This window comes from Diabrotica virgifera, chromosome 3 (assembly GCF_917563875.1).
Source record: "Diabrotica virgifera virgifera chromosome 3, PGI_DIABVI_V3a".
Lineage (NCBI taxonomy): Eukaryota > Metazoa > Arthropoda > Insecta > Coleoptera > Chrysomelidae > Diabrotica > Diabrotica virgifera.
This window is the reverse complement of record NC_065445.1, coordinates 166,963,699-166,991,357: the sequence shown is the minus strand read 5'-3', so window position 1 is coordinate 166,991,357 and position 27,659 is coordinate 166,963,699. Positions and strand designations below refer to the sequence as shown.

Here is a 27,659-nt window from a genome sequence, read left to right as displayed (position 1 = left end):
AAGGGAGCTAGAGCTCTTTGAAGATGGCGCCTTGTAATTAGTTTTTTTATATCTTCAGAACGCTTCCATTTCGATACACAAAAACTAGTCCGCCTTTTTATCTGCCAGAGATAAATTGATTCCATCAATTGCGAATCTCTAGTACCGGCCATAGGAGTCCGTTTTGGGTAGGACAACGGTTATTTTATCGCATAACTTTTTTGTCTTTACCTTTTAACCTTTTTTTGACACTATATTATTAAATTGTTAGGTATTCTAGTACTAAAAGGTACTCTTGCTTTAAGTCGGTAGGATGCACCGTTTTTTAGAAAAATCAATTTTCAAATTTTTCGTATTTTGAATTTAAGAAAAATTTTAATAAAAAATTAAAAAAAACGGTGTATTTATCGACTTAAAGCAAGAGCAACACTGTCAAAAATGCTTAAAAATTAAAGCAAGCTATGAGATTTCGTTGATCTACCCAAGACGGACGCCTATGACCGATACTAGAAATTCACAATTGATAAAATCGATTCATCTCTGGAAGATAAATAAACGTACCAGTTTTCGTTTTTCTAAATAGTTTTTTTTTTATTTTCTTTTTTCAAATTTAAAAACCGCAAAATTTTTCAAATCGATTTTTCTAGAACCTGGCGTATCCTACCGACTTAAAGCAAGAGTACCTTTTAGTACAAGAATACCCCATAGTTTAATAATCCAGTGTCAAAAATGCTTAAAAGTTAAACACAGAAAAGTTATGCGATAAAATATCCGTTTCCCCACCCTAACGGGACGCCTATGACCGGTACTAAAAATTGACAATTGATGAAATCGATTTATCTCTGACAGTTAAATACGTGTACCAATTTTCGTTTTTCTAAATAGAAGTGTTCTGTAGCTATTTAAAAAAAACTAATTTACAATACGCCATCTTTAAAGAGCTTTAGCTTTCTTAGGAAGCATTTTCGGACTAGGTGAATTGAGTTAAATTTTCTTAAAATAATCTGAGGAATCTCCGGGCTTCGTTTGTTAGAAGAGTTTCTGGACACCCTGTATAATAGGTACAATCCCCTACTATAACCAATTAATTGTAAAATTATTGATTTTCTTTCTACTACTTTTATTAGGTTTACTTAGGATACACATATGATCTAATCGCTTAAAATAAAGATCTTACAGTTTGGTATTAGATTTGATAGGTGTGTAAAAATCCGAGACATTACTCAGGAAAATAATAGGTTTGTTCTAGAAAATAGTCCAACTAGTCAGAAACCGTCAGCAAACAGTTGGTCAGTGAGAAAACATAATACAGTCACCAGTGCTATCCCCTCTACTTGCGCTGGTCCACTATTCGCTGATGGTTTCAAACCGTTTGAAACTGATGCTAGAACAAACTTAATATTAAAATAATATATATAATATAATAAAAAAAAATTAAAATTAACTTTTTTTGTATTAAATATCTTTGCGTTATCCTGCCACGTTGTAAACGGTTTTAGATTAGTGTTTTTTAAGCATACTTGACATGCTATGACTCAGAAAATTGTGGTTATATGAATAATATGTTTGTATAACAACCAGCAATAATTTTACAGACTTAAAATTTTTATATTTTTATATACGAAATAACTACACATATGTGCAAAATGGCATGACTCAGAAAATCGTGTAACTTTTCATAAATATTCTTACACATTTTTTAACTCTGTATAGAAAAAAAGGTGTAACTGAACATCCTGCCATTTTAAATATTGTCTATTTAAATTATTTATTTTATAATACAATTTATTTTATGACACAGAAAATCACGGAACCAGGGTGAAAATTTTCCACAGAATTTTAAATGGGACAAGTGCAGTTAAACATTAGGAGACGTCATGCCAACTTTTTTTCGATCATTTTCAAATAATAATTATGCTTAATTGATTAAGTTGGCAGGACGCAGAAAATTATGAAAATTTCATTATTTTCATTACATGTTTGTATATCTATATACTCCCTTAGTCCTTTTGCAAACCTCCTGCCCAAAAAATTTTCTTCATAAAATTGATAGTATCCTATACGGATATGGTAGGACTCAGAAATTCATCGCAACTCCCCATTTTTTTCCTCATGAAAAATCTAATTTTCACAAGGAAAATGTCACAGGAAACCCGTGGATTTTTCCATAAATTGTAAGTATTTTTTGTTAACCTTCCATTATTGCAAAGGGCAGGACTTAGAAAATCGTGGTTGAAGTTCTGTTAATATCTCCCTGTTTATTGGTCCATGCTTATTCTAGTTGCATTCACAGTTGACCGAGTAGCTACGTTAACTGCTGAAAGGATATTCCAGAATGCGGTTCGAATGTGACTAGTATTTTATGTTGTTGACTCTAACCGTCAACCAGCATATCTATATTTTATAGACGTGTCGAAGGCTGTCGATCGCATCCAAGTCGAAGATGTCTTACACTTACTGTATAGAAGAAACGTAAAAATCAATATTATACAAACCATCGAAAACATCTACTTCCATAATCGAATACAGGCAAAGATAAATGGAAAACTAACGGAGTTTATACCAGTACAAAGCAGAGTCAGACAAGGTGACTAATTAAGCCCTCTGCTCTTTAATATAATAATGGACGAAATAAGAGAAGCAGTACGTAAATTTCATGGTTACAGAATGTGGAACAAAGAAATCCAAATATTATGGTATGGTATACGCCGCATTAATCGCCGAGACAGAAGACGATCTCCAAAGATTAACACGCATCTTCAATACAACAGCCAAGAAATGCAATATGATAATATCAGCAGGCAAAACCAAATGTATGACATCTAAATACCCACTACAATGTAAAATAGAAATTGATGGGAAAATAATAAAGTAGGAAGTAAAGTTTAGATATCTGGGATTACATAGAGCCAGTTACGGAGATGTTGAAGAGGAAGTAAGACAACAAAGCTTAAAAGCAAGTAAAGCCGCGGGATCTCTTAATGACACAATCTGGAAGAACAAACACATTAGACAAGACACAAAAGCCAGAATCTATAAAGCAGCAATTAGACCTATATTGACATACACGGCGAAGACAAGACCTGACACGTCTAAAACGAGGAGACTACTAGAAACAACAAAGATGAAAATACTTCGACGAATATCAGGAAAAAGTCTGTTGGATAGGGAGAGATGCTAAAACTTAAGAAGATCATGCAATGTAGGAGACATAAATGGAGGGTGGCCAAACGGAAACGGGAATGGAACGAACACATTAGCAGAATGGCAGGAATTAGGACAGTACGAATAGCACGAGATAAGTCACCAAATGAACGAAGTATTGGCAGACCAAGAAAAAGATGGTGCGATAATTTAAACAAGTTAGGAGGCTAATATTAAAGAAGAAACACGCTTTAAAGCATACATGCAAGAAGGAAGAAGAAGAGGAAGACCCTAAGCGTATTCAATGCAGTTGAATTCAACGGAAAGTAAAGGCAAATGGACATAGCCTAAATTTTGCCGAACTTGAAGTAAAGTGGTAGACAGTTAAGGAATTGCATTAAAAAAATATTGCCCAATAGCAATAATATGAAAACTTTACTAGTATATAATGCAACGAGCATTTAATGATGATTACTATGAAGCGAGTATAAGGGACACGAAACGAGCCGCCTAGCGGCGAGTACGAGCTCCATAATGATAATTAAATGCAAGTTGTATACACGATTTTTTCTATGATCATTCAAAACAAAAAATATATTCAAATTTATTAATTTTGTAACGCCAACAAATTAAGTAGTTTGTCAATTTGACAGTTTGTTTACATATTTAGAATTCTCAAAGCGTATTTATTTGACTCGCCATTGGTCACTGAGCGTGTGCCACCTTCATCGCAAATGCCATATCGCGATTCTATTGGTTAAAAAGCTGTATCGTAATGATAATCTCTATCATAATTAAGTTCAATATGAAACAGGTAGTGAAATCATAATTGATATATTATAGTACGAGAATAGAAAAATACTATTTTTCTATTCTCATACTATAATATATCAATTATGATGTCACTACCTCTATCATAATAAACTTCATTATGATACAGATTTTCATTAAGATACAGATTTTTAATCAATAGAATCGCGATATGGCATTCGCGATAAAGGTGGTACACGCGCAGTGACCAATGGCGAGTCGAATACGAATACATACGCTTTGATAGTTCTGATATGTAAACAAACTGTCAAACTATAGTATTTTTACTACAAAAGCGATATTACGTAGGTCAAAATTTTTGAAGTAAGAGAACTGTCAAAACATTAGAATGTGACTTTTCATTATTGCTATATTTATTATAAACATGGCAATAATGAAAAGTCACATTCTAATGTTTTGACAGTTCTCTTACGTCAAAAATTTTGACCTACGTAATATCGCTTTTGTAGTAAAAATACTATACTTAATTTGTTTGCGTTACAAAATTAATAAATTTGCATACATTTTTTTGTTGTGAATGATCATAGAAAAATAATGTAAACAACTTGCATTTAATTACACTGGTAAACACACAGTTTGCTGCCGGAAATTTTTTGACTGTTTCTAGGTAATTTGGGTCTGCTGAATCTAAAAATGCCACCAGATTTGCTCCATCAGATCGTTTTCAGAAAATACGACAAAAGATCACATTTCTAACACTAATTTAACGCAGCACTACCAACATATATGTAGTGCTGCTACCCATGAAATAAACAAAACACGAATAAAAAGTAAGATATGTATTGTACAACAATATACTTACATAAATCATGACACATATCTGCCAAAAAAAAACTTAACTTTCCATCTAACCTTACCAGCATCGCAGCAAAAATGTGTTATTCGGCGTCACCTAAAAACTTCCTTTTATATAATTTTCTTGTAAGGCTTTAAAATGACGGTCTCTTCGAAGACTCCAGCAGTAATCTGCCATCATGTGATTGCCCCATCTCCCCTGATACCTCTCTTCCATCGTTTTGATACCTTGGTGGAAGCGTTCCCCTTGTTCCTCACTAAGGTCACCAAGATTTTCTAGGAAACGGTCTAAATGGCTGTAGAGGTATTTCAGTTCTCATATGACAACCGTGTTTGTTAAAGTTGTTGAGCATTTCTTCCACTCTAATGCCCAACTGATATACTTCCATATTTTTTGCTATTATGTAGGACACACTTGTCGCCAAGTGATCTTGTGTATATTCCGATACACCCATTTCTTCTAACAGTCCTTTAATATTGTTATAAAAAACCATGTAATCTTGCTGAGAAAAAAAGGCAAAAGGTTTTTTTATCTATTACGGTAGTATAGAATTTTGGTGTCTGAGTGAAGAACATTCTTTTCTTTTAGTCCGGAGGCAAGCAACTCGGAAAAGTCCTTTGGAAGGTTTAAATCTCTGATAAGATCGCTTAGCTCTTCCTGAGTAAAGCGCTCAGGACGTGTTGAATTCCCTTCAAAATCACTGTCGTCTTCCTCAAATCTATTAGTCTGTAGTTCGTCAGATAAAATTTTGACATTATCTTCTGGTAGCGTAGGTAGACTGCTAAATATTGGAATGGGTATCTGCTCAAGCTGATGTGGAATTGGTCTTATTGCTGAACCAAGGTTAGGATGGTCTTTGCTGAATCGTCAAAATGATTTTTGGTTCCCTCCATACCATTGGAACACCAAACTTTAAACATTTTCGTTGTCCTTTCGTCCACTGTCGCAAGTTTTCAAGACAAGTTTTGCACACAACATATGGAGCCCAGGATTTATCTTGATCTCCTAAATGAACACCAAAATAGTTTTGATATGTCCTTTTGTACATTTGCCCATTTGTCTTGGAATTTGTTAAGTTTTTTTACAAACATATTGCAATTATAGTGGTGGAATATACAGAAATGTAATAATATTTAAGTATTTGATGAGTATGTTATATCTCGAAAACTAGAGCTGATACAAAGGAAAGGTTTGTATTTTTGGAATCAGGACATATGAATTAACTAAAATCAGTTGATTTTTTTTCGGCAGCAAGACAAAAAATTTCTTTGGTTGGGCTGTGTTATCATTATGAAGCTCGTACTCTATACGAAACTCGCCGCATACGGCTCGTTTCGTATCCCTCATGTGACCAGCATTAAATGCTCGTTGCATAGTATACTATTATGAATTTATGACGAATTTCACTCTATAACATTATTTTTCTTAGTTGTTAACCTGTTTCAGATATGTCGATATCATGATTTCATGAACTCATTTCTCCGATATCCCTCCAGTTCTATAAATCTTCTATCATTTGACTTTTTCCTGTAAGGTAAGCTTCTCGAGATCACCTCTTCAAAAAACTTATAGTTATAAGTATACGAGTATAATAAATAAAGCAAAATGTGTGAACAGTACTGGAGAGTATGAAAAGTGATATCTTTGTAGTTTAGAAGCAATGAAAAATGAACAGGAAATAAAAAAATGAGGAGATTTATTTATGTATGATGTTGAAATCCAGTGGCAGTTTCCTAAAACAAGTCCTGTCAGAGCAACAGTATGCGTACTCTTTCCATCACTGCGTACTTTTAGCCTTATGAAAATGATTCCTTTTTTCTTGGTTATGCAAATATGCAAAAAGTTTGCCACTCCTACACCCATGCTTCCATGCTTTTCCCCAAAACCCCCCCCCCCGAAGGGGAGAAACTGAAAACGTCGATTTACCAAGAATCTGTACGCCATATCTGGTTCGAGTCCAGAATTCCTGTAGAGTCGTGGAATGCCACTTTAATAATGTGAACCTGTACTCTAATGAAACATTTCACTAATTAATTCAGTCCAGTTAACTATTTTTTGTCGGACTATTTTTCATTCCATCTAGGAATGTTGTCGGTTATAGTTGAAGGACTATTTTTCATTCAAGCTCGCTCATTCCAGCGCCACTGGAAAAGTGTGGACGGCTAATCCAGTTCTTGATTATGACACAAAAGTATTGTCACTATAGTGTTACCGATCTAACAGCTTTTGAATGACTGGAATACTGTGGGCTATATGATCCACTCCAACTGTACTGGATTAACTTTATGCATACTGGACTGGAATAATGTGAACCGGACATCTAACAAGAAATGTATTCTCTTTCTGAAACCTCTAAATTCCTACTACAGCCTTCGTCCTATGCACCGCGAGAGCAACATAGCGCTTAAAACATAAGCTATTTGAAGATTTGTCTGAAATCGGAAGCCGCTTTCAAAATATATTTTTTAAGAAAGAAGGAATATTTATGTGAGAATGAGAAAGTATCTGGTGTCTGGTATCTGGTGTCTAGTGTGGAAACCACAGACACTAGTCCCACTTATAATTTAATCTTAACTATCTGGCTTACGTTGACAAGTGAAACATATCAATACACATTTTAAAGTACGAAATTAAAAAAAATAATAAAATAATGCTGCCAGTAATTTTGTGTTGAGTTTCTGTGGCTAGTAGTTCAGTTGATTTGATTTGCATTATTAAATCACCGCTAAAATATGATCTGGACTTTTGTAATTTACTTTTGTAAAAAGCGTTTCTGGACTTCCTGAATAAAAATCATTTACCTGTTTTAGAAAAAGTGAAACATTTTTGTCGGTTTTAATTTCTTTTTCTTGAATTTCATTTTTTTCCAGTTTGATACGTAGTATATACGCAGATAAAAACTTCTGATGTAACCTGGAAAAAAAGTTTAAATTAATTTCATAGTATTTTATTTATAATTTAATAATAATAAATTTAATAATAATTTTAAATTAAAGTACAGATACAATTAAAAAACTTTTGGGAAAGGATCTTACATCTACCAAAATAAATAAATAAACTAAGCAGCAAAATTAAGGGCCTCCATAAATATACGGATTGCAGAGTGCAGTCGAGACACAACTGCACGAGTGCGGTCGTGTTGCGGTTGTATGTTTCACATCAATAATTCCATAAATATAGATTCATGTGATTTAGTTTCATTTATAAACCAATCATCATCCAAATCAGCTATATTTTGCATTTTTCTTGATAGTAAGCACGATCATAGTATGCTGTATCGTGGTACAACACTGGAACGATGAATGATCTAATCGGAATTCTCGAGAGAAAAGACGCGGTTTGCAGTCTGGCTGCAGACTGCTCCATGCGGTTCGTGTGTGACGTGTCCAACCTCATTTTGCTGCCGACAGCACGGCGAAACTCGACCGCAAATCAACTGCAATTTTGCAGTTGGACCGCATGTGCGGTCCGTGAATTGTGAAATGATAATTTTTTATTGAAACTGCAGATCGCCCAACGGCGACCGCATGATGCTGCTTGCAGTGACCGCACTTTGCAGTCCGTACATGGAGGCCCTAGCGCACCACCAAAAATGGGACAATTTTGATGTCTCTAATTTCCTAAACCTCTTGTCCGATTTTAATTATTTTTTTAAATGTTTTATAGCCTTGTCTTATTTTGTCTTGTTTATTTGCCTCTCCACCGTCTTAAAATAATTTTTCGGCCATATTGCAAGATCAAGTGATGATAATCTTGAGAGACTTATAATTTCGGGAAACGTTGAAGGGCGCAGAAGTAGAGGTCTCTCACCGACTCGATGGACGGATCACGTACAGAAAGCCAGTGAAAGCCAGTGAAGCTCAGGACAGAAGCCGATGGAAAGAGATAGTTGCTCGTATTATAGGGAATCACGACACTCAGCAATGAGGAAACGACTGAGGAGGAGGATAGCCTTATTCTTTATCAATATCCCTGTAATAATGTTGTTGCTAGACAGGTAAATTGTCTTTGTATACCGGGTGTACTAATGATACTGTGTTTTTTCTTAAATTTCATAACACCCTGTGTAATGTTCTAGCATTTATAAAATGGTAAATTTCTTAAAAAGTCGATTGTAGCATTAGGCATTCTTAACATTCTATTTTTTGATTCATTCGCTTATATTGTAAAATAAAAAAGTTAGGCACTGTAACAACTATTCATGTTTTTCGTCGATAAATCCTCATTTTCTGTTTAGTTTAATATCCAAGCCTACGTGGGCTAAGAAACAATTACGAATTTGATAAATTTCAAATTGGTAATAGTCAAAAATTGTTTCAATTAAGTCCGTAATATTTTTTGTAGTTTGGTGGAAAGGGAACGCGCTACAAAGAATTTGACCCGCAATGGGTGTGTTTAAGCAGTGACCTTACATAGTGAAGGATTAGCTACCATGCAATCGGCTCCTAATATTCTTAACAGTTTTCGCTAATTCACAATAATGCAAGACCTCACGTTGCACGAAATGTTACCGAATATTTACAACAGGTAAATCTTCGGACTTTTGAATTGTCCACCGCATAGTCCAGATCTTAACCCAATTGAACATTTGTGGGACATAATTTGCAGAAGACTACGACAGCGTTTGCCACCTGCTAGAACCTTGCAAGAGGTAGAAAGATAATTTAACTAATACCCAGCTCTAACGGTAGAGCAATGGTTGTAAAATTAAAAACCCTAACTGGCGAAGTAATTCGTCCAATCACTAAATTATAACTACTACGCCAATATTTTTCCGGAGTCTTCGAGCAGCTCTCCCCCTGTTTTTATAATTCACTTTAGCTTTAGCCCCTTAGTTTTTTTAAATCATTATAATTTCCCCGCTTCCCGTAGGAGCCGAGTTATGTTTCATAAAGCTGGGCACACACGAAGGTGATTATTAACAGATTTGAACTGCCACCGAAAAAATCCTTTATGAATCACTCTATTTTATCTACACGTTTATGCCCATGCCCATCATAGTCCTGTCGCCAGGGGGGTACAATGGCCTCCTTTATTCAGATGGACTTACCCAAGTTTTTTTTATGTATTTTGACCCGTAGAACACGAATTTTTTGGGTAACAGTTGATCCGGATGTCGATAAGATTGTTATAAACAAAGAACTTGACGAATTACATAACAGCGATTTCTCGCAAAATAAAACATGTTTTTGTATTTTTTGGGTCATTCTAAGCAAAAAATCTAAAAGTTTTTTTTGTAAGATGCATAGTTTTCGAGATAAACGCGGTTGAACTTTAAAAAAATCAAAAAATTGCAATTTTTGAACCCGAATAACTTTTGTTTAAAAAAGAAAATAGCAATTCTGCTTATCCTATTTGAAAGTTCAAGTCAAATTATATCGTTTGATTATTTGCATTGCTAAAAGTTTATTTTTTTATTGTTAAACAAAGCTATAACACATATAGTGTTTGAGTGATGTTTTCAATGATTTACCATTAAAAATCGAACGAGTAGGTAGAGTAGCGAACAAGTACAAGCGAGACAATTTCTACGTAGCATGCGTTAAAACGCATGTATTGTCCACGGGAAACGCTATGTGTTTATAGCTTATTTTAACAATAAAAAAATAAATTTTTAGCAATGCAGATAATCAAAACCGATATAATGTGACCCGAACTTTCAAACATAAGCAGAACTGCTATTTTTTTTAATCAAAAGGTATTCGGGTTCAAAAAGTGCAATTTTTCGATTTTTTTAAAGTTCCTACATCCTACGAAAAACTTGTAAGAACATTTTTTGTTTAAAATTACCCAAAATATACAAAAAAATGTTTTGTTTATCTAGAAATCGCTGTTATGTAATTCCTCAAGTTCTTCATTTATAACAATCTTATCGATATCCGGATCAACTGTTACCCAAAAAATTCGTGTTCTACGGGTCAAAATACATAAAATAAACTTGGGTATGGCCATCTGAATAAAGGAGGCCGTTGTACCCCCCCTGTTGACAGGACTATCAGACATTCTAGATAAATGAAATATTAGACCGCCAGTAGTTTGGATCTGGGTCCGTCGCGGGATGTTTTTTTAATAGTATTTACCGCGTGAAAAGTATATTATGCACATTCCATCAAAATCTACATTCAAACTTAGGAATATACATAATAGGGTGGTGCGAAAAAAGCCAAGTTGATAATTCCGTATCGCTATAGTGCGGAAAAGTTGCGATTGGTAATTACAAGAAAAACAAGAAAATAATTATTCAAATCGGATTTTATCTTCCGATCCCGCAACGAACCTAGAGATTAAGAAAAAAAATGAAATTTTACCTTTTTTTCAAACTTTTTTATTTATCCTTCGAGTACGTTTTATTTATCGCTATAGTAAAATTACCAGAGAACATACCTGGCAGTTCTCGCCAGTGGCGCACACCTACACCCCCTACACGCGACACTATATATTATACACGAAATTTTCGATTTTCTAAATCTAACTGAATTGAAAATTGGGCCAACCCTCATCTTAAAGTTCAGGAAAAGACTCACCCATTCATATGTCAAGCATCCATTTTGGTCCAAGGGTGTGGATTTTACGGCCCTTCCTATTTAGGGTCTGTTTTTCGCCCTCGTCCCCAAAACTCCCAAAAAATTCGAAAATTTAACTCCGACCTTTGCGGCTGCTAATAGTACTGATCATTACCATTCCAACGCATGTCTAATTTTGAAAATCGGTTATACCGTTCAAAAGTTACCGAGCTCAGAAGTATGAGTTAATTTTTATTTAAAAAAGGGAAAATGTTGGTGGATATATGTATGTATGTATGTATGTATGTATGTATGTATGTATGTATGTATGTATGTATGTATGTATGTATGTATGTATGTATGTATGTATGTATGTATGTATGTATGTATGTATGTATGTATGTATGTATGTATGTATGTATGTATGTATGTATGTATGTGTGTGGAAAAGTTAAACCGATTTGAATTTTTTTTTCTGTGTTTGAAGAGGGGGTGAGGGCCGATTCAGAACCGGTGTAGTTTGTGAGTTTTGACTACCTATAAGCCAGCTATAGGACTTATATATATATATATATATATATAGTGACTGTACACCCCGATATGGGGCTAAGTCGCGTAAGCTTTCTAGATCCTATTTCTTAGGAGGATCAGTCCCTTTTGCTTATGTTATCTTCTTAACGATTTCTCTCCATTTTTTCCTATCTCTAGTTTTTCCCCGCCGTTCTCTGACTCCTGCGTTTTTAAGTACATAGGACTTGGTAGGTACAAAACGGCATATTTTTTGGCGGTATATATCTTCGGTTCAAGAAGAGACAGGAAAACAGTAAATAGACCAAATCAATAGACCATATCAATTTGAAGTAAACGCGCCACAAAAGAGTTTCAAAATTCAAACTGTATCAAAGTTACTCTTTTGCGGCGCGTTATACTTCAAATTGGGCAAATATTATGAAAAAATCTTTTAAAATAAAACAAGAATTTTGTTTTACATCAAAATGAAAATACATTTTCGCGCCACGTAATATTCATATCAGACCTTTGTAGCTGGAATATTGTATGCGCCACTCATTTTTACGGCGTTTAGCGGTTTTTTTATTCCTGTTTATTTACACTTCACATGGTTGAGTACTAAAAAAATTGTTTTACGCATTTAACAGATATTTTCCGATCCCGCAAGATCAATCAAAATCTATAAAAATTTGAAATTTTTGATGATTTTGAAAAATTAAAAAACATTTAGTTATCTCATTTTTTTGTTACATTGTGAAGCTCTTCGCTTGTTTAGATATTGTATGACAATATTTAAACAACCCAGATCTCAAAACGAGAGGGTGGTTGCTCTTCCAGCTCCACACGCACCCTTCTTTCTAACCAACCAATGAGTGTGTGCTTTTTACATTATTTACATATGTACATTTCTTTTTCATCTTTTTGTGTCCAGCTCTCAAACACCAACTGTGCATTGTGATTTCTTGGTAAAATCTGGCAGCATGGACCTTGATTTAAGTGTTGTCCTGATGCATCCATCTCTTGATTGAGGCCCACATACATTAGCATTAGACGATGCTTCCGTGGCCAACTTTAGACAGCGCTCATAAGTTGGCTTGTAGCAGGGATAGTTTTGTACATTCCAGTCTGACATTTCGTCCGATGTAATACAAGGAGTTATATCTTCATTTGAAACTCTTCGAGGAAGTGGTGGAGAAGATTGTTTTGGAACATTCCAGTCTATTATTTTAGTTTAGTCCTGTGCTTCAAAATGTTCAAGTAGTAGGGAGAATGGAAACACATTAGAGAGCTAGGGCCAAGGAGAGTGTTAAAAGCCGGGCAGACTAAAGCCAAGGGCAAAAAGCCAAGGAAAAAAGGTAAAATTTCATTTTTTTCATAATCTTTAGGCCTGTTGCGGGATCGGAAGATAAAGTCTAATTTGAATAATTATTTTTTTGTTTTTCTTGTAATTACCAATCGCAACTTTTCCGCACTATAGCGACACGGAATTAACAATTTGACTTTTTTCGCACCACACTAATACATAATAATATGTTAGTTAGGCTGTAGTGCCGCAGAAGATGGAGAAGAAGAATTATGAAATACTTTTGTTCGTCAGGTATATTAGCGTTACTTAATCGACCACTTATGGACAGGAGGGCCTTTAGCGCCGGACTCCACTTCCAATTTGTAGTCGCGCGATTGTTTTGTTCCGAAAATTAAACACATTGTTTCAATTTTCATTGTTTCAATTTAATTTGCGACTAAATAATCGTGGATTGACTTGTATTTGAAACAATGTGTTCAATCTTCGCGACAAAACAATCGCGCGACTACAAAATCGCAAGTGGAGTCGGCGCTTAGAGTTCAAAAATGGGTTTAGATTGCAAATATATAATTATTAAAAATTGTTTTTGAGAGTTTTAGTTCAAGAATTTCTTTAGAGAAGTGCAGACTTTATGCAGAAAATCTGGAGAATATTTCGTTGATAAAAAATGATAAAGCCGTTCTTTTAGTGTCTAGAGAAGTGTGTTCTGGTGAAATAGGGGCAAATATGAAAAAGTGAACTTCATTACGCTGCCAGGAGAGACCTAGTACCTTGCTACTTATATTTTCAACATTAAGTTCATAATTTAGCGGAGGGTTGCTTATACAGGGTATTTCATAAGCAATCGAAGACCTGAAATGATAATAGATCAAAGTTTCACTTTTTACAAATATCCTTTTATTGTTGCTAAGTGATATATGTCCCTATGCTAAAGCACTGTTAAAAAATCTGTTAAAATTTTTTGTAGCCGTTTGGAGAGTGTTTGGTACATAGATGTTTTAGAAGTGCATTGGCATAGCGACATAGATCACATAGCCACAATAAAAGGTAATTTTTAAAAAGTGGCACTTATATCTATTAGCATTTAAGGTCTTCAATTTTCCATATCGTAACTGGAGAAACCTTAGCAAAAAATACGAAGATTTTAACACAAAACACTTAAATAAAATATTCATCCTTACCGAGATACAGAGTCTTTTATTACAAATGTTCTAAAATGATTTTAGCCGATTGTTAAAGCACCTTTTAATATTTTTTGTTCAAACGTGGTAAGGGCGCACTGCCGCGACGGACGTGTAGCACGTCCCGACTCGTGGGAACTACATGGATAGATTAACACAAAAAAAAAACGATAGGGAGAAATGACGAACATAGGCAAAACATACAGGAAAATAAGAAGGAAAACGATTTAAAAACGAATAGGCGAGAACAGTCGCCAAAAGACTTTAGAAAGGATGGAGAAGAAGAAATGACGAGTTTCGAAAAAGAACTCTTAAGCACGCACAACGAACGAAGGAGAATGAATAGGTCGACTATCCAAAAACAGTCAACATTAGTCGGGGAGACAATCCATTTAGAAGACAGCGAGAACGATGAGGAAGATATAGGGGAGGAAAAATCGCAGGCAAATGCAGAAGAAATGGAGGAAGGATGTCGAAATGTTCTTCAAGAGAATATGCTAGCCACCGTCTTGCTTGAAGAAGAAAGAGATGGGGGAGTATAAACATAACAAAAAGAAAGGGCGATAGCGTAGAGAAGATAAATGACCTCAAGAGGGAAATACTAGAGCAAAGAATAAAATTCTCAAAAGAAAACAAGAAAAGAAAAAATAAATACAAAATTGCAGGAACTATTCGAGAAAGTAAGCGATAAACTAGGGGAGGGAATGGATACCGAAATAAGAAAACTGTTTGGGATTATAAAATCTACCAACAATAAAATAGACGACAGCATAGACGAAATCAACAAAAGCCATGAAGACACAAAATGTGAACAATGTGAATTAAATTGGAAAGAAAAAAACAGAAAGAAGAACAAGAAAGAATTACAAAGGCATTACATATGGGGGGAGGGAAAAATTTTTCCTAAGCATATGCAATAGTAAATGGGAGGAAAAGGTATTTACGAAAACAAAATGGGAACAAGGGGGGCTACTGGAGTCAGCTGAAAAGAAAACAAGCTTACTAATAACCCAACAGAATACTAAAGATAAAGGGGTAGAAAACATTTTAAAGAAGACATGGGAGGATCTAGCGGATATGTTAGAAAAAGGCGAGGAAAGAGAAATAGAGTACTTATTTAGAGACCTCCAAGAAAAGAGATAACAAAAAGACAACCTGGTATACCTTTGTGGCCAGGATTGGAAAAGAGAGGGGAGAAAGCCTATACGACATGGCAGAGAAGGCAGTAAAAGCAATGAAACGTGTAAGCGAAATCCCAACGGTCGTACGAGTGGTAATTGGAAACGATCTGAACTAAGAAACAATACGAAAAGTACTCGAGTACGCAGGACAAAGCGAGGATATTTCCTGGGAAATAATTATAAGAGGTAAGGAAATAGGTGTAGAGAGAAAATGAGAGCAAGAGAAAGCCCTCCTAATAAAGATAGGAGGAAGGAAGTACACTGAAGTCTTAACGGAGATGAGAGAAACAATTTATATAGGGAAAATGGGAATACAGGTAGAGAAATTAAAGAAAACAAACGAAGGAGATCTACTAGTAAAACTAAAGGGCAGGGGGCTGCACAAAAATTAATAACGGAGTTTGATCAAAAAATGACTGGTATGGACACCGCAATACGTAGAAAAGAAATGTATTTCACGATAACGCGTTTAGATCCGGGGTTAATGAAAATGCCCAAAAAAATCTATAAGAATCTACCTGGACATCCCAGAGGAGGAAGTTAATGTAAGAGTCCTCCTCAGGACAAATAAATATGGGGAGAAAGTAGCCACAATAGCCGTACGACCCTCCAAAGCTGAGGAGTTGAGGAAGTACGGCGATAAAGGTAGGATGGGTGATATGCCCAGTCATAAAGAGGCACAACCCGATACGGTGCTACAAGTGTCTTAAGTTCGGTCATAATACATATAACTGCAAAGAAGAAAGTAGAGCGGTTTTTTGTTACAACTGCCTGAAAAATGGGCACACGGCAGTAAATTGCACAAACAAAGACTTTTGCTTAGTGTGCAAGGAGGAGGAACCTTGGTTTACGGCAGGAGAGGAAAGGGAGAACCCCCCCCCCCCCCCAGAAAACGAATAATAAAGAAACAACAGATTTCTTGGGAAACGAAGTTGGGCCCATATACAGCCCACCTAGGGTATATATTTTAATTATTTATTTATTTATTTATTTATAGTAGTAACTATTTTACTTATATGTCTATTTATTTTATTTATTTATTAGTCAATTTTATTTATACTTATTTATCTATTTATTCTATTTGTTCATCTTATCTATACCAAATTTTAATAATTTTAAATTTATTAAAAATGGAGAATCCAATGTAGGGGCGACTCTCGGGAACTGAACCAAACGGACCTCAAGCATCAACCTGGCATACGGATATTGCAGGTGAATGTGGGCAGGGCTCGAAGAGCACATGACCTTCTCCACGCAAAAGCCTGCATGCCAGAAATTGACCTGCTCATCGTCCCCGAACCGAACAAATAGATAACCTCGGAAGGTGGATGGGTACAAGACAACGGAAAAAATGTGACGGTGCTCATTAGAAATAGTGATCTAGGAGTGTGGGGGTATTGTCAGGGGCGGAAATCATATCCTCATTAAACTGAGGGACTTCAGCCTTCTGGTATGCTACGTATCTCCGAACGTCCCTATGCAGAAATACCAAACAATCGTAGACTAAATAATGAGTGCCGCTACAAACGAAAAAGACGTGATCGTTGCCGGGGACATCAACGCGAAGTCAAGGTTGTGGGGTTCCCCCATAAATGATAAAAAGGGGGAACTCTTGAATGAATGGATAGCCCAGGCTGGTCTCCAAGTTCTGAACAACAACAAACCAACTTTTGTGAGAGGGGCCAGCCAGACACACATCGATGTAACATTAGCAAGTGAAGGGCTATCCCGCAGAATACACGGCTAGGATGTCCTCGACGACCAGCTGTTTACCCACCACCGATAAATTAGGTACGAAATTAAGGTGAAGGGGTGAATAAGATGGCCGATAGGACACACTGACATCTATTTTAACAAAACCACGTACTTGTCGGAGGTCAGAAAGATCAACGAGGAAAAGATTTCTGACCTTAGCCAACTGAGAAGAGCACTAAAAGATGCAGCAAAGTTGGCCACCGTGAAAAAAAAAGAATGATAAAAATCCCCCTATTGGTGGACGGATGAGATGTAAGGTCTACGGGAGAGATGCCACAGAGCACGCAGGAATTATACGAGAAGCCAGGGCAGCCTCGAGCTCAAAGAAATATACAAACAAGGAATTAAAGAAAGAATTAAATAAAAAAAAAGAGGAAAAAAGGAAAAATGGTAACGAAGATAATAGCATAACTATTAAGGCCCCGAAAATAATCGCCCCATATAAATTGGATGAGGACCAGCGGATGGAATCGCCTGAACTCCTCTTCCCTACCAAAGACATCCAGAATTTTATAAAAATATTTCCAAACATGGTGGAGGAGTCCACAGAAGAAGAAGAAATAAAAACCGCTGGCCAAGAGATGAAAACAAGGAAAGCTCCTGGCCCTGACGGCTACCACCAGAAGCAATCAAGATAGTAGCATAGTAGCAACGGAGAAATCAGGTGTGATCAGATGAATATGCAACAACCTACTGCAGAAACAAGGAGTTTCCCAGAGACCTAAAGAAGCCAACCTAGTTCTGCTCCTAAAACCTGGAAAACCCCCCGATTCGGCATCCTTTTATCGGCCAATATGCCTCCTGGACGGCCTTGATAAGTTCTATCAAGCGCCTATCAAGAAGAGACTGAAAGGCGTGTTGGAAGATGAGAGAGTGCTATTAGACCAGCAATATGGATTAAGAAAAGGCCGATCGGCAGTCGATGTTGCGGCCTGGATAAGGGACACGATTAGAGTAAGCAAAAAAAGTGGGTGGCCCTTGTTCTGTTGGACATTAAAAACGCTTTTATCTCTGCAAACTGGAGCCTTAGTATAGACAGAATAGTCGAAAGTGGGGCTCCGGAATATGTGTCCAACATAAACCTATCTGAAAGAACCGTACGCATATCCAAGAAAAAGAAGATGAAAATGACCGCGGGAGTAGCCCAGGGGTCAGTGCTGGGACCCTCACTATGGAATATAACGAGGTACTAGAAGTAAACAAGGAGAGAGGAGTAAGGGCGATTGCATACGCGGACGACCTGGCCTTACTAGTCGAAAATGATTGGGGCATAATAGAAAAAGTAAACCGAGCAATAAAAAGAACCGCGGAATGGATAGAAAAAAATGATTTAAAACTAGCAGTAGAGAAAACAGAAGCGATACTCTTGAGGGGACCGAGATATAGAGAAAACATATTATTCGAGTACAAAGACTACGTAATGAGACTCCATAGAACAGTTAAATACTTCTGAATAACTTTTGATGACAAAATATAATTCGGACCACACATACAAGAGGCATGTCGGAGGCGGAATAAAGGACATCCACACTAAACAAATTAATGCCAAATATAGGGGGTCCAGGATCACAAAAACGAATTGTAATGTTGCAATCAATCATGTCCATCTTATTATACGGTGCCCCAGTGTGGCACGAGGTTCTAGAGATGGCCAAATACATAGACATGCTTGTTAGAGCACAGAGGAAACCTCTGATCAGGGTGTGCAGCGTGTACAGAACCGTTTCAACCATTGCCTTACAAATGGTGGCTGGGTCTGTGCCGGTGCACATCCTGGTCAGAGAAAGGGTCCGAATGCATCAGAGGGGCAACGGGGCAATTGGTTCAGTGACACAAGAAAGAAAGTCGGAAAGGCTGCCTGGACGAGATGCCTGATTCCGGATGTAGTGAGGTGGTACGAGTGCCGACATCGTCGCGTCAACTACTACATCACACAGTTCTTGACGTGGCATGGATCGTTCAGAAACTATACCTTCCGTATAAGGAAAACGGCGGACAATCTATGTCCTGAGTGTGGGGTGGTGGATGACGCGCGGCATGTCGTATTCGTGTGCTCTGCATATCGTGCGGTCGAGCTGGATCTTGGGTCTCCTCTAGGTGAGCCACAAGAGCTCATGGATAGAATTATCGGGAGCAAGAGGGACTTCGACTTGGTCATTGCTTTTGTCACAACAACCATAAAGCACAAAGAAGAAAAAGAGAGACGACTACAGGCGGGATGACCCATATTATTTATTTACAAAAAAATCGTTTTGTGTTGTGGTTGGTAGTCAGCGGGGGGAAGACCCTATACACCCTAACCATCTGACTGCCTATTTTATTTTATCTATTTTACTTTTTAGCTGATTTTATCTTTTATTTATTATTTTAGCGGATTTTATTAATTACTCTATTTAATTTTATTTTAACTCTTACCGTTCTTTAAACATTTATTTTCACTTTCCGCTTTTTCCTGTTCATGTTCTCTATCTTTTGTTTCTATTCTTTGTTTCTCTTCCTTTTATTTTCTCTTCTTTTCTCTCTCTCTCATACCCTCTCTGCTCTTTTCTTTTTCTCTTTTCTTTTATTCTTGTTTCTTCTTTATATGTTATATTTGTCTGTATCGTTGTGGGGCAGTCGGTGAAGAAGGACCTTTTACATCCGACCTACACAGACTGCCCCATCTTAATATCAGAATGAATGGGTGGATGAGAAAGTGTGCATAGATAAAATCATAAATGACTGGAGTTGCTCGTAACTGTCAACTGACATTCTTCGGTTGGTTCCATTTTGCTTTGGGTGGCGCTCTGGGAGTGCCGTAGGGAAGCTATTAGTAAGGTCGACGGGTCAGATATGCTCGCTAAGAGCGGTTCCAGACCCGTCGGCTGGAGAAAGAGGGGGTGGGTTTAGTCGGTAGGCGGCCCGGCAAGATAGAGATAGGACGGACTGAATCCGACACACCTAGGACAACTTCCTAGGTGGTCTTAAGAAGATTCCCACCTCCCAAAAAAAATATATTTTTTGTTCAAACTTGACACACAGTTTACACATGTTAGGAAACTTTAACTAGTGCTAAAAGATAGTTTTCCTCTGTTACCAGAGGCGTGCTTTAGGGATATATACTTTATTTTCGCCCCCTTTCCCCCCTCACAATCTACGTCACTGTCGTAATAATCATTTCAGAATGTTTTTTTATTCCCATTAATTTTTACGTAAATATCATCCTTTTGTTTCAATGCGATAGAGAGTAGTTTTCAAGTTATTTGCGTTTAAAGGTAATGGATTTAATGAGATTATATGTATTTTAAACACATCATCTGATTCAAGGGGATGGGTACGTAGTTTCTGCTCCAATGCTATTTAAATTGAATTCATTTTTTTTCGAATCCTGAGAAAACTAATAAGTATTTTTGAAAAATTTAAACGCAGAATGAAAGATTACGTTATAAGCGAGGGCCGAAAGACCCTGAGAACTTCTATAATGTTTATTTTACTAAATTACAGGGATGAAAAACTAAGAGAAAATTTAGTGTGATTTTTAATTTCAAATATCTCATTTAAAATATACTTTTTATTATTTATTATAAGGGACTTTCCGCCATCCATAATAATTTAGTCTTTCATTCTGCGTTTAAATTTTTCAAAAATATTTATTGGGTATTTCAGGATTCGAAAAAATGAACAGAATGTTCGTGGTAATATTTTCCAAATCTATCTTTGTCATACAACGCACTCAGTCGAATAGAATATTGTCAGCATATTGCCAGAGAGACAGTGACAATTTTATATATTTGACATGGCATCGGGAATATTTTGAGTTGTTGATTAAATAATATTGATAGTGTATTTCATAGATAATTGATTAAAGACGTGAATTTAATAAAGAGTTATTTATTATTTATTATTTATGGAAGATCCAAGCAGAGAATACACCAGGATATTATTCAGTGATCCAAGTATTTTGTTTTTAAAGATGTTCAAAATTGTAAGCGTTTTGTAGTAACAATATATTTTATTAAACAATTTATAAAAAATCACCTGATCACTTTTCCTCTTTTCTCGATTGATTATTAGTTTTTGTTGTACAGTAAATAAATTATTACAATCACTGAATACACAGTTAGTGAAAAAAAATATCATATTAATTAACTGAATTAATAATTAAGGCAATTAATTATACAAGTAACAGTTATCCAAGAACATTCAAAAGCCATCTTAGCCAAAGAACTAAAGGAGTATATAGATATAGAAACCTGTAATGAAAATAACTGCCAACTTATAGGGCAGTCAATGAGAGCAAGAACAGGTTATTACCTCCGAATTCTATCCTACTGCATGGATTTTAATGAAATTTCAGGAATAGCCTGAAAATATCTCCTTATTCAAAGTCTACCCTATGCCGATGTGTGCTTTTGTCTTGGGGGCGGTTCCCACCCCTTCTCGCGGGTGGAAATACGGAAGTTGCTGGAGAACCTAATTCTAAGCAAAACCTATTCTATAATTTTTTTTTCGAACACTCAATACTTTTTGAGATATTCGTGGTTGAAAATTGGCCCTTTTCATTGAAATATAACACCTTTTCAAACGGTTTTTTGCGAATACCTTAAAATAATGCATCTAACCGAAAAAATTATATACAACCTTTTTGTAGCTCATAAAAACAAAGAGATTCGTTCCTTCTTCAATCGTCTAGTTATAACACAAAAAGGGATATGGTAGGTAAAAGGAGTTTGTTTTTTTGGTGCATGCTCAAATCAGTGTATTCAACTTGAAATAACAGAGAAACGGCCGATATTATGTGTATAATGCTACCAATACCTTTTATTGTGCTTGAAAAGTCCTTTCAAATAAGCAATATTAAATGTCGATTACATTCAAACTAAGCGAGATACGCTGCAAAAAATTGAGGACTAACGAATTTTAAGAAAAAAATTCAGAATTATATTTAACCCCTCATCCACAAGAATTTAAATACATCGTTTTCCTCCTACAATACATTTTACTACAGTGTTATTTTTATGTTCAAAAAGTTGAGCGGGTTTAAAATGATTGGTTTTTGAAAAAAATAAGATCAAATTAGAGAGCGCCTATATACCTGAAAATTATCATTAGTATTAATAATTCTACATCTAGTTTACCAAAATGCCGACAAAAGAGGTATAAATTAAATCAACGAAGAAAACTTGTTAGGTTTGGATCCCGCGTATGAAAAAAAAGTTGATTAATAGCAAGCTGAAAATTTGTTAATAGCTTAAGGGTGTCTAGTCGGATAAACTTTGATATATGGGAACATTGAAACAGGGGCAGTTTTAATTGTGGAACAGGTTAAAAATTTGGAACGGTCAGACCACGAAAACAGCACATTTATTTTGTCCGACATAATAGACTTAAGCTCTCCGAACAGAGATTAAACTCTCATGCAAAAATCAGACTGCTATTTATCACCTGTCAAAATTCCTACCATTTGACATATTCTACATGTTTCACTCATTAAAACGCCCATTTGGTGATAAATAGCAGTCTGATTTTTGCATGAGAGTTTAATCTCTGTTCGGAGAGTTTAAGTTTGTTCTGTCGGACAAAATACATGTGCCGTTTTCGTGGTCTGACCGTTCCAAATTTTTAACCTGTTCCACAATTAAAACTTCCCCTGTTCCAGTGTTCCCATATATCAAAGTTTGTCCCACTAGACACCCTTAAGTTATTAACAAATTTTCAGCTTGCTATTAATCAACTTTTTTTTCATACGCGGGATCCAGACCTATGTGTGAGATGGGGAATATGGAGTCTCTGCGAACCATACGTGCATCTCAAGACTATGCTAATATTTATAAGATTTGACAACGAAAATATCCGCCAATAATGCAAAAAAGCCGATAAGGCTGCACTCATACGAGATATCTGGACAGTGCGGAATAAAAATGTGCAATAAGACTACAAACCATCCCAATGCATAACCATAGATGAACAATTGTTTCCGTTTAGAGACCCTACCTACAAAATGTACACAATATATATCTTCCAAATACACTAAACATGGTATTTTTGGTTTGTAATGCATCAAACACCTTATCCCATACAAATTCATCTTAATATTTGAAAAACAGAATATAGTTCCCGACAAATTAACGTTGGCAAACGAACAGTTTTGGATCTGGTCACGTCTTATAAAGGTTCTGGGCGAAAGGTTACCACAGATAACTTTTTACCAGTTTTGAACTCGCTAAAGTCTAGAATTCGTGTCACATGATGTTAGTTGGCTCATTTAGATAAAAAAAATAAGAGATTTCTGATCACCAATATGATAGCTAGCAAGGAAATAGCTGTTTTTCTACAAATCTGGCATACAATCATGACGCTAGCTAAAGAAAAACAGCAGTAGTGTTACTCTCGTCCATGTATATGACAGGACAAGTAGCCTGAAATTATTAAGTATTAGAGTAAAACTAAAGGGAGGTTGATACGATGGATAAAATGCTGGGTGAATGTACGCTCAAGCGTCGGACATTAAGTTGGTGCTTGACCTTTTTTTTATAATATGATTGACGTCACTGGCTTAGCAACCTACATTATATAGAGACCACAATGCATTAGGAAAAAGGACCAACGCTTCTTGCGTTGTCGTTTTTTTTGAAGGATCGTTTGCGTTTTTGAAGGATCTTTCTGAAGATCTTTGTCTTGCTGTAGATACTCCTCCTCAAGTATCTCACAGCATTCGTAGATCTACTTCACTAACCGGAAGTTACCATGTTTGTCGAAATGAACGGAAAAACAGCCTAAAACCAGAAAAAGTTTTGTAGTATGTTTTCTACCTGTGTGTGACGAACATTCTTTGTCTAAAACGATATGTATATTGCGAAAATCCACACTAACATTCAGTTTTGAATTTTAGTTCAAATAAACTAACATTTAAATACAAAATGTATTGATTTTTTATAACATTTATTTAAAAAAAAAATACAAGGTACAAATGTACCTATGTCGTCGTTTATGGGGGTAGGAACAATTTAAGCCCCCTGCTGGGAACTGAATGAAGATTTCTTTGTTATATTTGGCTCACATAATCTATTGGATAAATGTAGAGATGTCACAAAAGTTCAAGTCTCTATCTCTCTAACAAAAAAAGTTATCACAATTTAAAAACTGAAAAGTTACAATTGTACCTTTGCCGCCCGACGAAGGTTAACTTACCTTATCTTAGTCTGACGATTTCGAGTTTTTCTAACGATAGATCTTTTATCGGACCCCCCTTAACGAACTCCCCTGTATTAAGAGACAATATGGTAGGGGTACATTTACAGGGTACAAGGTTTCTCCCCATATGATAATCTGAAGCGCCCGAGTAACAGCATATATCCCCGCTTGGGCTGCCTTACCATTATGTGTTTTATGTAGTTTGGGCTAATCTTTCTTTATATCTTTTGGTTTCGGTTTAATTGGATGTTCAGAAAACTGAGGAAGAACTATGACGATATTTACTAGAGCAACATAAGACATCTCACGTTTTCATGCACATACCTGACTTCAGCATTGCAACATCAAGATTTCGTTGTCAAAAAAACGCTAAATCACTATTTTAAAATTAAGCACCTTCTTTAGTTAACTAAAGAATCTATAGTTAACGGGGTGCTTCTCTACAACATTAAGGCGCGGTACTTTATGTCTCGATTAACAGCCGGTTAGTTCTGGGGTTTAATCGGGACCCCTTTAGGGTCTCTTGCGTTGTAATAAATGCAATTACAAGTATTATTATAATTATAAATAAGTATAATAATAATTATAATTGCATTTATTACAACGCAAGTGACCTAAAGACGTCCCGATTAAACCCCGATTAACTAACCGGCTGTTAATCGAGACACAAAGTACCGGGCCTAAATATGCCGATGACGCAGTAGTTTGTGTAGATAGGTTAGGGTTAGGGTCAGAGGTTAGATAGTTTGCAAAGAATAATGTCGCGCATATCAGATATAAGTAGTAGACATAGACTTGCTCTAAATACGAAAATAACAACGTACGTTGTAGTCAGTAACCGCGAAATATTAAATACACGGATTGTGGTTAACATACAACCAATTGATAGGGTCGACGCCTACAGATTCCTTAGTACCAACATAAACAGTCAATAGAACCTCTTTACTGAAATAAAACAACGCATGGGAAAAGGAAGATCAGCGTTTGTAAGTCTCTTGAAGTATCTTTTCAAAAGTTACGACTTAACGTGGTATCGAAATCTCTATTAGGTATCAGATGCTATGACATGTATTTTCGACGTTAACCCGTCAGTGGTCGCTATATGAGATTTCCTCTCACGGTTTCAGAAAATTGTGCATAACTTTTTTCAGGGAAGTTATACGCGCTGTAGTTCCTTCTAGTCTCCTAACTATCCTCCCTCGACAATCTAATAGACTCGTCCGTTCACATAGTGACTCAGTCGACTTAGTATCACCATATTGTTGAGTCAGTGCGCTTCATGTGAGAGATTCTCTCATCAAGCGACCACCGGCGTCACCAACTGTGTACAAAAATTAATTTTATTTTTCCCATTAAAACCTACCCCACAAAAAGCAAACTATAGTGCAATGTAAACGATGCCAAAGTTATGGACATACAAGAAACCAATACACTCAACAATTTCGCTGCGCGAAATGTGCTCAGTATCACGACTACCGTACTTGCAAAAAGAAAAAAGAGGATGGCAATCTAGCAAAATGTGCATTATGTGGAGGAGCAAATCCTGCAAATTATAAAGGTTGTCAGGTATACCCTTGAAATTTTAAATAGAAGATATCCCTCCAGTAATGGTGTGGCTGTACAAAATCAACTGACAAGACCAAAAGTACAAGAAAAAGAATCACAAAACACTATAAGCAGCTCACACGCTCCAGTAGAGGTGAAAACATATGCACAAGCAGCTTCAAATCAAAATCAAGTTCAAAATACAAACAGGGTAGAGTTATTACCGCAGTCAACAAACAATCAATTCACCACGTTCCTTCAACAGCAAAATAATTATCTCCTGCAACAAAACGTTCAACTTCAACAACACATAGAAAAGCAACAGCAAGCAATCCTTGAACTAACCAAGGAAGTAAGACATTTGAGAGATCTAGTACAGCAATATACTAAATACAATAATTAATGGCTCAAATATTTAAAATAGCTTTAGGGAACGCCAATGGGGTCATAAACCGGAAGAATGAAATTGAGGCATTTTTAAAATTTCACAACCTAGATATAATTCTAATATCTGAATCTCACTTAACATCAGAAAATAGTTTTAGAATATCCAACTATTCAACGTACAATGCTGCCCATCCAGACGCAGCAAGAAGAGCTAGTGCTGGAGCAGCTATAATCATTAGAAAGGGTATAAAACACCATATTTTACAAAAGATTGAACAACCAGATCTACAAGCAGTCTCCATTGAAATAGAAGATTGGATCGGACCAATCTCGATAGCTGCTGTATACTGCCCACCAAATTATAGAGCTAACAAAAATTCTTTAAGTAATCTCTTTAACCAACTTGGTAACCGTTTCCTGGCAGGTGGAGACTATAACCCCAAACATACTAGTTGGGGTTCAAGATTGTGTGCTCCTGGAAGAGGCAGGGTACTACATCAAATCATATCAGAACAACACTTGGACCATTTGTCTACGTATCAGCCCACATACTGGCCATCCAACCCGCAGAAAAATCCCGACTGTTTAGATTTCTTTGTTACAAAAGGGTTCTCAAGGGGATATCTAAGTATCGAATCAAATCTTGATATAGAGTCTGATCATACTCCTGTAGTAGCAACTGTACATTCAGGAATTAAAGAAAAAGAGCCTCTGCCCAAGTTGCGCAATTACAAAACCAACTGGCAAGCTTTCAGAGAAAGGGTTGAAGCAAATATTGAACTAAATGTATCACTAAAGTCACCAGAAGAACTAGAAAAAGAAATCCAAAATTACACAACAACGATTCAGGAAGCTGCATGGAAATCAACACCGCCACCAAAAAAAGCAAAACAAAAAATTAATTGTCCAATAAATGTCAGAGAAAAAATAATTGAAAAAAGGTATCTGAGTAGAACTTGGAAGTAAACTAGACATCTAGATGACAAGTTAAGGCTCAATAGAGCAGCACGACAATTGAAGGAACTACTAAAACAACTAAAAAATAACAGCGTTCAAGAATACCTAGAAAATTTAACGCCGTTAAATGCCAGCGATTATGCGCTATGGAAGGCTACAAAAAAATTAAAACAGCAACATCGTCATATCCCACCAATTAGAAAATCCAACGGAACATGGGCCAGAACAAACAATGAAAAGGCAGAAACTTTCGGCGAATACCTAGAAGAAGTTTTCAAACCTATACCAGCTGCTGCAACAAATAACGTTCAAGAAATTTACAATTTCCTACAGAAACAAACTCCGACAGGAGAAAACACACTACACGTTTCACCCAAAGAAGTTCAAAACATAATCAACAATAATCTAATA

The 27,659-nt window shown here is 36.1% G+C and overlaps 1 protein-coding gene across 1 annotated transcript in view; it reads right to left on the bottom strand.

The window, feature by feature from the left end:
- The window catches only part of LOC114329458 (facilitated trehalose transporter Tret1-like), a 197,539-nt gene that overhangs the window by 49,849 nt on the left and 120,031 nt on the right, over positions 1 to 27,659 (bottom strand). The window contains exon 2 of the mRNA XM_028278573.2: positions 7,552 to 7,663. Within this exon, the coding sequence (XP_028134374.1) occupies positions 7,552 to 7,663 (112 nt within the window). The remainder of the gene's footprint in view (positions 1 to 7,551; positions 7,664 to 27,659) is intronic.